Source organism: Pelodiscus sinensis, chromosome 5 (genome assembly GCF_049634645.1).
Source record: "Pelodiscus sinensis isolate JC-2024 chromosome 5, ASM4963464v1, whole genome shotgun sequence".
NCBI classification, from domain to species: Eukaryota; Metazoa; Chordata; order Testudines; family Trionychidae; genus Pelodiscus; species Pelodiscus sinensis.
The window spans coordinates 118,042,469-118,054,852 of NC_134715.1; the positions used below are offsets into that span (position 1 = coordinate 118,042,469).

General features: G+C 40.7%; 1 protein-coding gene across 1 annotated transcript in view; it reads left to right on the forward strand.

The window, feature by feature from the left end:
* Window positions 1-36: 36 nt before the first annotated feature.
* Window positions 37-12,384, forward strand: part of LOC102446796 (DNA polymerase nu) — a 144,208-nt gene continuing 131,860 nt past the window's right edge. Inside the window, exons 1-4 of the mRNA XM_075930884.1 lie at window positions 37-102; window positions 835-899; window positions 9,303-9,386; window positions 9,753-9,842. Coding sequence (XP_075786999.1) covers window positions 837-899; window positions 9,303-9,386; window positions 9,753-9,842 — 237 coding nt within the window. The 5' untranslated portion in view covers window positions 37-102; window positions 835-836. The remainder of the gene's footprint in view (window positions 103-834; window positions 900-9,302; window positions 9,387-9,752; window positions 9,843-12,384) is intronic.

Sequence of the window (12,384 nt, forward strand, 5' to 3'; positions counted from 1 at the left end):
TATTATTTACATTGAAAAGTTATTGTGTTCTGCCTTACCAGGATCAAGGCTTGTGGAAACTCTTTTGTACTTTGGAGCTTCCCTTGATAAAAATTTTGGCAGGTAAGAAATATGAATGAAAATAAGGTTGTTCAACTTTTTCAGACAGCATTTTCTAGTAAGATTTATGCTGCTTAATAGTAAAATGGAATGTTACACCTTTTAAAGCAACAGTTTCCAACCTTTTCCAGATGGGGACCCATTTTGACAATTCAGGAAGACTTGGTGACCATGGGCAATTCAAAAAATGTGTGAATGGCTCCTTAAGAGCCACCTGGGGAGACACCTGGCAACCCTTTTGAAATGTAATAGAGATCCATATTTGGGTCCCGACGCATAGGTTGGGAAGCCCTATTTCAAAGTATTAAATAATCATAATAATATAATACATAATCATCTTCACAATACTTCTCTATTGCTATTTTCCTCATTTTACAGATGGAGAAAAAGTCCCTACACCCAAAACTGTCAAACTTGGGTACCTCAAGTTAGGCACACAGATAGTTAGGTAACTACAAAAGCATATCTCTTGAAAATCAAGCCATTTTTCTAGGTATTTAAATATGGACATAGGTGCCTCATTCTGAACTTTGAACCCAAGTTTAAAAGAATTGTAGCTCATGACTTACTCAGGGTCACATGGAATGTCAGTAGCAAAACTGAGAGTAGAACCCATGAGTTCCTGGTTCCCAAGATGGTGCTTAGTCCTTTCAGTAGTACATTTTGGATCGATGTGTATAAGATTTTTGTTTTCAAAATTGTATTTTGTTCTCAGTTACATACTTGTATTTATAGTGATGGAAACCCACAAAATTCATGTGAATAAAGAAGAACTAAAAAGAACATCAAAGATCCTAGGGGTAAACTATTGCATTTCCTTTTTTGAAATTATGCAACATATAGTATAAGAACCAATCTTCCATCGACAGTCAGAGGACAAGAGTGTAGTTAGAAAATTATTTTAACGTTCATTTCCATTTTGACTTTGTAATGTATTCTACAGTTAACAGTCTTGTAACCCATAGACTTTTGTTGTTTTGAAAGTTCAAATATAGTCCTGGGTCCTCTGATATATTTTAACTAATGATGAAGATAACTTTATGATTTTATATAAAAGGAAGACATAAATCCATTTGCGAAAATCCTTTATAAGAAAACTACCAAATTCACCCTGCCCTATAGTATTACATTTCTGAGCAAGTACAGGCTATGAAATACTTTTTAAAGTAAAGTTTTTAATGAGCATTTCTAAACATACAGTTAATAATAGCCATGTTTCTAAACAGCATTATTTGAGCCTCTAGCAATGTGGAGCTCTACTGGAAATAGATACTGCCTTCTTTTAATTCTGGCTTACCTATCAAAAGAAAATATACTTTTAAAATGTGTAATTTGTAAACAAAATGTTTAAATTAAACATTAAAGTATTTATGATTATTTTGATTGTGTTGAACTTTGGGACTATGTTATTTCGGAATAATGTCAGTTATTCCGATATAATGCTGCTATAAAGACATGGCCTTGGCTACTAAGAAACAAGCTGATGTATTTTCTTATTCTTACATACAGTAAATACCCTGCTTGAATATCCTGTTAGGCTCCATCTTATATAGTCTGCCATTTCTGGAGTTAGATATTGAAAGTCACTTTTTGAGTGTGTAGAACATGACTTCTTGAGTCATTTCATTTTAAAGGTTGTTGATATAATTATGTTAGTGGGAAGAACTGGTAAAATATTGAAAAGAATCTTGCAGAGAATCTGAACTTCAATTTTTTTCTGGTAAGGTTGTCCTTTGAACCTCCATGAAAATTTCCCCACAAAGTGGTTTTCCCTTTTCATATTAATTAAGAAATATCCCTTCCTTTATTTTTCCTAAACTGTCCTCCCCAAATGTGATCACTGCTCTTCATTTTCTCTACATTTCACCAGGGTCATCAAATATAATTTAGGCAGGCCTTTATGCAAGCTTAGAAATACCGATATACAGACGATATCCTTTGGAAAGCAAATTAAGAGGTTAACAGTGGATTAAAACTCTCTTTAAGGGATGCTGAGAGAGAAATGGGGTGAAGTAATATTTTATATGGGACAAACCTCTGTTGATGAAAGAGACATGCTTTCAAACTATACAGAGCTCTTCTTCAAGTCTGGGAAAGGTAATCAGAGTATCACAGCTAAATACTAGGTGGAACAGTTTAACATAAGGGGTTAACGCAGGCTTTTTCTACACTTGCAGCATTAAAGCCTTACCACCGCAGTGCTTTAACATGACAGTGTAGTTGTGACGCTAGCACTGAGAGAGTTCTCTCCCAGTGCTGTAGGAAAACCACTTTCATCGGAGGAGTAGCTCTCTGTGCTAGGAGTCTGTCTACACTGGCAAGTTACTGTACTAAAACTTGCTGCACTTGGGGGTGATTTTTCATATCACTGAGGAAGACCATTTCAGTACAGTAATTTGCCAGTGTAGAAAAGCCCACATATTGCAAGACACCATTCAAAATGAAGTGAGCAATTAACACCTCTGCCGTTATACAGCACAAGAAGGTTTATGGATACCAAATTGTTGTAATGAGACATACAGTGTCTCTATTGAATCCACGATTTTAATTCTCTAGCAAAGTTATTAATTTAAGCTCCCAAGCTCATGTTTAGATGGACAATGACTGAAAGGTCTGATATGGAGTGATCCTTCTGTGAAAAGTGTGTGTTCATGGATGATAGTGTGTTTTCTGTGTGAGTTCATTTGAAAGCATACTAGTTGTCTGGTTTCACCTCATAGTTGTTATTCGGACATTTAGTGCACCGTAGGATGTACACTATATGTTGTAATAGGCTTGTTTAGTACTCATGGATCTTAAAGTCTGTTGTGTGGCTGTTGACCATCGTACCAGTGGAGACATGCTTTTTCATCTGTTGTTATAGCAGGGTCTGGTACCACATTGAGTTGGTGTTTCCTAGTTTACAGGCCAGAAGAGCAGGGTTTGGAAAATATTTCTTTCATATGTGATCCCCATCAAATCTGAGTTGTGCCTGTTTGATAATACCCCATTGGGGTCCAGTGGGGTGGTAAGTGACAACTAAGGAAGTATGGGTGAGTTTGTTTTTTGTATTTAATGTAGGCTCTCTTGGGGTATTTGGGTGGCCCATTCCATGATGTAGTTAATATCCTTGCGGAACGTAATAATGTCTTCAGTCCCTCCTCTTGTATATGGAATAGCTATACCTCAGGGTTTTCATCATCCTTTCCTTCATACTAGAGAGGGTTGTGGGGTGGAAGTGAAGTTTATGCCCCTCGTGCAATCAGGGAAGTTGGTTGGGGAACCAACCTTCCCACTCCACTGAGTTCTGATCCAGGGCCCCATAAGCCAACAATATGCTCTTAAAGCTGTCTCTCTTGATCGCTTCCGATCATTGTCTGCCCCCACCTCTCCAACTCTAATATAAGCTAAGAAAAGAAAAAGCCACTAAACCTTAAATTCCAGCCAGATTCAGCATCCTTTATTCAAGAGTCCTCAGAATAGGCCTGTCTTCCTCCCCAGCCTTCCTTTTTTGAGCTAAGTTGCTTCCTTTCCAGTTCATAGAATACTAGGACTGGAAGGGACTTTGAGAGGTCATCAAGTCCAGTCCCCTGCCCTCATGGCAGGACCCAGTACTATCTAGACCATCTCTGATAGACATTTATCTAACCTGCTCTTAAATATCTCCAGAGATGGAGATTCCACAACCTCCCTAGGCAATTTATTCCAGTGTTTAATCACCCTGACAGTTAGGAAGTTTTTCCTAATGTCCAACTTTAACCTCCCTTGCTGCATTTTAAGCCCATTGCTTCTTGTTCTATCCTCGGAGGCCAGGAGTTCTCTGGACCTTTAATCATTCTTGTTGCTCTTCTCTGGACCCTCTCCAATTTCTCCACATCTTTCTTGAAATGCGGTGCCCGGAACTGGACTCACTACTCCAACCAAGGCCTAATCAGCACAGAGTAGAGCAGAAGATTGACTTCTTGTGTCTTGCTCACAACACACCTGTTAACACATTCTAGAATGGTATTTGCCTTTTTTGCACCAGCGTCACACTGTTGACTCATATTTAGCTTGTGGTCCACTATAATCCCTACGTCCCTTTCTGCCGTACTCCTTCCTAGACAGTCGCTTCCCATTCTGTACGTGTGAAACTGATTGTTCCTTCCTTAGTGGAGCACTTTGCATTTGTCCTCATTAAACTTCATCCTGTTTACCTCAGACCATTTTTCCAATTTGTCTGGATCATTTTGAATTTATGACCCTGCCCTCCAAATCAGTTGCAACCCCTACTAGCTTGGTATCATCTGCAAACTTAATAAGCGTACTCTCTATGCCGATATCTAAATCGTTGGTGAAGATATTGAACAGAACCGGTCTCAAAACAGACCGCTGCAGAACTCCACTTGTTATACCTCTCCAGCAGGATTGTGAACCATTAATAACTATTCTCAGAGAATGGTTATCCAGCCAGTTATGCACCCACCTTATAGTAGCCCCATCTAAGTTGTATTTGCCTAGTTTATTGATAAGAATATTATGTAAGACCATATTGTAGAATCATAGAATACTAGGACTGGAAGGGGCCTCGAGAGGTCATCGAGTCCAGTCCCCTGCCCTCATGGCAGGACCAAAAACTGTCTAGACTATCCCTTACTATTGTCTAGGTATACCACGTCCACCACTTCTCCCTTATCCACAAAACTCGTTATCCTATCAAAGAAAGCTATCAGATTGGTTTGACATGATTTATTCTTTACAAATCCATGATGGCTGTTCCCTATCACCTTTTTATCTTCCCAGTATTTGCAGATGATTTCCTTAATTACTTGTTCCGTTATCTTTCCTGGAACAGAAGTTAAACTGACTGGTCTGTAGTTTCCTGGGTTGTTCTTATTTCCCTTTTTATAGAAATAAGAGCAGTTTTATAGAAAGAAAGGCAGTTGGACCATGCTCTCAGATCTGGAAGGGTAGGGCTACCAGGGCCCATCCTTTAACCTCTTTGGACCCAATCCGGGGTTTGTACACCTCATCATGAGGAACAAAACAATGCTAGCCATCTTGGGAGGAGAAGCAGTGTTCTTTTCAGACTCTCGGACCATCTATCAGGCTATGGATACCATAAAGTATTTACACCATTACCCCTCTTCAATTGAGTAATCGACAAATCCCAGAATATCATGGTAACCTCCAGCCAGCAGACATACCTACACATACTATCTACCCCAACGATTCACTTAACCTGTAAGACTGTCCAAATATAGGAAGCAAGTGCCTTGCAAGAAACTCTACTAATAGTTTTTAAAAAATATCTTTCCTTTCAATCACCGACCACCACCTATGACAACTGATGATTTTAAACAATTCTAAGAGGTGTTTAAAAGAGCTTGTGATACCCTTGGAAGAGGTTGCAGAATCTCAATACAAGCTTTTGGATATTTTACAACCATCAGCCTAATTGACGATGGTCTTCCCCATAAATGAGGCACTCATGGATCCAGCCAGGATCATCTGGCAGACTCCTTCAACAATACCATACTCTTGTAAGAGAGTGGACAAGAAGTACTACATCTCCTCTAAAGTCCTGGATGGGGTGATCCACTCTCTGCCAGGATGGCATCTCCTCCTGATTGTTTTGGGGTCTAATATCTCACCAAGTCAATGTCCCTTCCTGTAGTTTCACACCATCAATCTGCCTTTTTCTCTGGTTCTGTGGCTACACTCACTCCATGACCTTCTGTCATCCGACGGTCAGGGCAGTGTGTATGTGCTATACACCCGAGACTTCAGCTGCTGGGACCGGGGTCCCTTGCAGCGGGCAACCTGGAGGAGGTTGACGGGCGCCCAATGAGTTTACAGAGAGAGCTTATAACACCTTAGATTTCAGCTGCTAAAATTCGTAATTCCTTCGCAGCGGGCAGCCTTAGGGAAAGACTGAAAGGTGCCCCAGTGGATCTGCCACCTGGGAGTGACACAAATCCAAACGCCCAAGCTCTTCCTATATTGTGTGTGTGTGTGTGTGTGTGTGTGTGTGTGTGTGTGTGTGTGTGTGCGCGCGTGCGTGTTATACACCCGAGACTTCAACTGCTGGGACTGGGGTCCCTTGCAGCGGGCAACCTGGAGGAGGTTGACGGGCGCCCAATGAGTTTACAGGGAGAGCTTATAACACCTTAGATTTCAGCTGCTAGAATTCGTAATTCCTTCACACCGAGCAGTCTTAGGGAAAGTCTGAAAGGTGCCCCAGTGGATCTGCCACCTGGGAGTGACACAAATCCAAACGCCCAAGCTCTCCCTATATCTGTCCCTTAAGACCAGCTGAAGTTCTTTTAAATTGTGCCTGGTTCTGTTACAGCAACTGAAGGAGTCAGGTTAAAGCTTAAACAGTTACAGGTTTATTGAGGAAACTTATAAATTATATGGTTGCAATGGCTATTGTTCTATTTCTTAACTGTTGGCAAGTATATATATCTTTAAAAAAATGGTTACAAAGAAAAATAAAGATAGGAAATAGAAAATAATGGTACCAAATGACAGCTTAATCTTTAAAGAGCTCTATTCTATGCATGCACTAAAACAAAAGGACACATACGGGTACAATTTTTACCCCCTTCTGTGTCACTCGGTCCCAGCGTGTCAGGCCAGGATCGGTCCCTCAATTCCTCGGAAAGACCGAAAATACGAGGTGGGCATCCCCGTGGAACCTCGGGAGGTCAAAACACCTAACCCGACCAGCAGGTAGAGGGTAGATTGACACTCAAAAGTGAGTGTGCTGCTGTACCCACCTTTATACCCATTGGGTCACATATTTCTCTTTCTTATCTGTGATGGCAAATGGTGCTGGTCTGTCTTTTGTGAGACCAATTCTTACAAGGGAGTTGTGAACTTAATTTACACTTGTAAGAGAGAGTTGAGAGGATTAAATTGGAAGTACTGGGCATTCTTTTTTTCTCAGTGGGAAATTCCTCTCCCAGGGACTGTGTGTGTTTGAATCAACATGGGTGCCAGCCGGGCACTTCTTGCAGCCTCGAGCTCAGTTTATTGCCTTAATCATTACTCAGAGTCAGAGGACACTCGCATATCCTGATCTCGCATCAAAGCAGATCAAAGCTTAATGGCTATGCTGATTTTCTTATTGTTCCTTCTCTGCCCTGTATACAGACATCTCAGAGGGCAAGCAAGATTGGTTGAGATGGGGGGGGGGGGCTGTCTGGCTACACCTTCTGCAGCCTCTTTAGTAACTAAGTCAGTTCCTTTTGCTGGGTATCAAAGTATTTCCTGGCTAGCAGTCCTAGGCAGTCTTCCCATTCACTATCTCCATGCCACTCCCTCAGTGACTAGCAAGGAAACCTGGGTCCACTGTCTATGCTGAGTTCCATCTCAGGGAGCCTCCAGCCAGCAGTCAAGGCCTGTTCCTTTCTACATATTCCAGCCTTTTCCTGATCTCTGTCTTATCTGCCTGGCTTCCCCCCCTCTCAGGCTTGCCAGTTCAAATGCACATCCCTTCTCCGAGGGAATGAATGCAGACATTCCAAGCTGTCCCCCTCAATTTCCTCACTTTATAATGCCAGCTCAGCTCATTCCTCCTCAGCTGGGATTCCTCATTCAGTCAGGGGATTGCTTAGATACTTGATTTCTCCTATCTATGGCCTGTTGGGTTAATTAGCCTTCTTCTCTGTTTGCATTAACTCTGTCAGGGCAAGTGTGGAGTGAATACCCCATCACAGGGACTTAAACACATAATTGCCTTGAGGCTAGGCAATATAATTTCAAGTTGTTGTTTTAGGGCTAATAATGGGTGGTTGGAGAATTTTTACAGCTTTGGACGAACTTTTCCATGGCCGGAGTTGAAGATTGGACATTAGTCCTGAAGCCTCCAGAAGAACATAAGATTACCTCCAAAGTCCACGGATATTAATCATTTGTGATTAATCAAACTGATAATTTTGTTTCTGTTATCAGGTAAAATATTTCTTAGTTCGCCTCCATATTAGGGTTCATCCTATTCTATAAAGATTAGTTGAAGCCCTGCAACATATCACTTCCAACTTTATAACAATATTTATGATATATCTGGATATTTTTTATCCATAAAAATATTTTTTATCCAGTCCCTTTTTGAATGCTGCTAAGTTTTTGGCCTCAGTTATGTCCTGTGGCAGTGAGTTCCACCCTCATTGCACAATGTGTGAAAAAAGTATTTTAATCAGTTTTAAATTTGCTACACTTCTAATTTTATATAATGTCCCTTGTTCTTATGTTGCAAGGCCATAAGACAGAAGTGAAGTTCCTGATCTATCTTCTTTATATTCATCATTATTTTATATACTTTTATCTCATCCACTCCTATTTGTCTTTTTTTCCCTAAGGTAAACAATTCTACATTTTTTAGTTTCTTCATATGAGTTTTTCTGTGCCATTGATCATTCTTATTGCCCTTCTGTGAGTATGTTCTAATTTTGTAATATCCTTTTGAATTGATGTGGTAAGTGCTGCAATAGAGTATTGTGGATGTGGTCACATCTATGATTTATATAATGGAATTGTAATATTTTTTCTATTATTCTTCATTTCATTTCTTATGCATCATAACATCTTGTTTACTTTTTTTGACTGCCACTGCACATTCAGCAGAGTTCTTCACTGGGCAGCCCACATAATAATGTTCAGGTCTCTTTCTTGAGTTGATACAATTATTTAGAAATTTATAAAGACCATGAGTAGTTTAAATTTTTCCCTCTGAACTTAGTTTGCCATCATGTTACCATTCACTTAGGTCTCTCAGCCTGGTCTACACTGGGGATTTATTTTGAAATAACCTCCCTTATTTCAAAATAACAAGCAGAGTGTCCACATTACCAAGCCCATTATTTTGAAATAAGGGGCTCGTGATTTTTAAATAATAACGCTGGCTTTCCTTGGGGAATAAGCTTATTTCAAAATAGTTATTTTGAGAGTTATTATTTCAAAATAATTTCCTAGTGTTGACATGCCCTGAAGTTCTTCACAGTCCTTTCTGGCCTTGATTTACTTAATAACTTTTTGCTAATCACTTCTCATTACTCACCCCTTTTCCTGATTTTTAATAATTATGTTAAACCAAATATAGATAGCCCACAGTGGTGACACATACAGTCATCAAATTGCAAATAAGTAAAAATAGATCTGGATGCTTGTTAAATTAGACTGTAACTGTAAATTGAGGGAAGTAGTGCAAGTGGAATAATTATAATATACCAATTTTATAGTTGCGATTGAAAGAACTTGAGCAGGAAGCCCATCGAGCTGCTGGACAACAATTCCTATTGACCAGCAGTAGTCAGCTGAGAGAGGTACTGTTTAGATTGCGATCTTTCTTCAAAAAATTAACACTATAAAGTATTATCTGAGGAGAGGGATTATAAAGCAGTAACTCAGTCCATAGCAAGGTTTCACCCAGGTCATGGTAATAGCAATACATAGTGACTATTTGTTTAGGAATCTTTAAAATTAAAGAAAAGTCCTGTTTGCTTTCGTTAAGTACAACAATTTTACAAATATTTAACATTTTCCCCATTTTGTGCTAGTTCCCTTTTTGCTACAGTATGTTTTTTATTTTCTATGCAGTTTAAGGCCAGAAGCACAACAGTAATGCTACATTATGTTTCAATTTTCAAACATTTCCGTCACATGGAAATATATAATTTTTGTTAATGTAGGTATTGTTTGAAAAACTAAAACTCCATATGCTGTGTGAGAGAGTTCCCAGAACTGAGATGCAGCATCTTCAATCTACTTCTGAAGTAGTGGTAAGAACGGAAAGATTTAAAAAACGTATACTTAGTTTAGCATTTGCTAGCATAATAAACTCATAAATATTTATTTGTTGTTTTTAAGTTTTAAACTTGATTCACATTTATAGTTCTGTTTACTTTAGTTCAGAAATTCTCAAATTGTTTTATATAATGGAGAGAGATGTCTTATGGATGAACTCACTCATTTTCATGATCACATAACATCCCTGTGGATTCTACAGAAATAATAACAGTAGATATGACATCAACCCTTCAAGATGGTGACTCTAGCTACGATAAACAAACTTTAAACAAAGGAGACCTCCAGGATGCCTATTTTCATGTATCCGTTCACCCAGCATATCGGAAATACCAAATATTTGCACTTGGCAAGGCACATTTCCAATACACCATGCTACCCTTCGGACTCTCCACATCCCCAAGGGTCTTCTCAAACATCATTGCAGATATGCACACAAGGAGTACCCATACTTCCCTATCTTGACGATTGCCTGATAAGAGCAACCACAAGGCGAAAGGCTCACAAAGTGGTCTCCTTAGCCATAGCTCTGTTCTAGACTCTGGGCTACAAATAAAATATTTTCCAAATGCAAGCTCATTTTTTGGCCTCCCAGACTCTTAGTACTTGCTTCAGGGAGTAGCCGAGTTAGTCTGTACAGAAAAAAACAACAAATGGTCTGGTAGCACCAGCAATGCCCCACTGCTATATATATTGGGCAAACTGGACACTCTCTGCAGGAAAGAATCAATGGAAACAAATCAGATATACATAAAGGAAACATACAGAAACCTATTGGGAAACACTTTAATCTGACTAATCACTGTTTAAAAGATTTTCAAGTAGCTGTTTTGTCACAAACCAGTTCTACTAGCCAGATACACAGAGAAACATTGGAATTAGAGTTCATCCGCAAATTCTATTCACATGCTAATAGACTCAATCGTGATGAAGGTTGGTTGGGGCACTACCAACTTAACAGCCGATGAAGGTGCAAACAGCTCTTTGAGTAGACTCCTATGTCAGGAAGGATACTATCAATTGACTTGGATTCTTATCTGCTTCATTTTAACTACCCAATCTTCAGGTACTTACTGATTCCCTCTAGCTCCCTGTCTCTCACCCTCCTTCTTTTTTCCCTCCTCCCTCCCCTTCCCCTCTCCTGTTTATTTTTGGTCTGCACATCCTAAACTCGTAACTCCAGTCATCTGAAGAAGTGGGCTGTGCCCACAAAAGCTCATGATACCATCTACGTATCTGATTCCCCAGGATTCAAATGTTGCCTCTCCTGTAGCCTATCTATCCCCGTTTCAGACCTACATTCCCACTGTTTGCACTTGGGTCAGGCACACGCACTGCACAGCATTGTAGGCAGTTAGTGGTTCACATGCAGAAGGCATGGGAGCTTCAACTGAAATTTCTATTGCCGAAGAAAACAGTGCTCTCAGACCCAGAGCACTCCTCTCCCCTGTGCCAGCCATCCCCCGTGATCATGTCTGAAAGGGCCATGTCTGTTAGTTCTACCTTGAGAGACTCTTTCTCCAGTCAATCTAGGAAGAGATCTCATTCCTCGGGGAAAAGTGACTCTCCCTCAAAGTACCCTCTGCTCCAACCCCTGCTACGGCTCCAGACTGGGAGGTACCAGGACCATCCAGCACCAACGGTTCCTGAGAGTTCAAGGACCTTACAAAGCCGAGTACCAAGGTGCCAGGTGAAGCCAAGTCTAAATTGGCGCTCCTGGCACCATCAGCACACACATCGATAAGATCAAGCCATCTTTGGTGAAGGACCACTGGCATTGAAGAAACCTAAGCCTCATATGGCACCATAGGCATCCATGCCGCCCCTGGCACCGAAGAAGCATAGGCATGTGACACCGATGGTTCCTCATTAAGCACCGCAGGTAGCAGCAAAAGTCTCAGTAGCTGTCAACACCGCAGATGCCAATACCGGTTCTATTCATCACTACGGAGGAGCTCAGGGTATCATCAGTATCCAAAACACCTCTGTTCAGCACACCTGCATCTGGTCCTATTGGGAACCATAGGCAGCATATTGAGCCCAACATCTGCAGCAGGTGCAACCCCATACATCAATGGCACCTTCCTCTAAAGCAGCATCCATGCCATCACTTGACAGGTCAGTCTATCAAGAAGAGGAGGAACCAGCATCTAGTGAAGAGGAGTCTTCTGTTTCCTCCCGTTCCCCAATGCACATATCCTACTCTTCTCCTGATAACACTTTGATGCCTCCGCACCCGGTGGCAGGAGATAACTTCCGTACTTTTCAGAAACTCTACAAGCAGGTTGCAGAAGTCCTTGAGGTCTCCTTGGTCAGCCTTCCTGAAACTCAGCACAAACTGACCAGCATACTCCATGCCTCACCTGCCTCTAAACTTGCCTTACCTATGGGCTCAGTGCCTATGGACCCTGCCAGGGTCATCTGGCAGATGCCAGCCATGATACCACTGGTCTGCATAAGGTCTGATCATAAATATTATGTGATCTCACAGGGTGTGGACTTTTCCTACCTATCCCC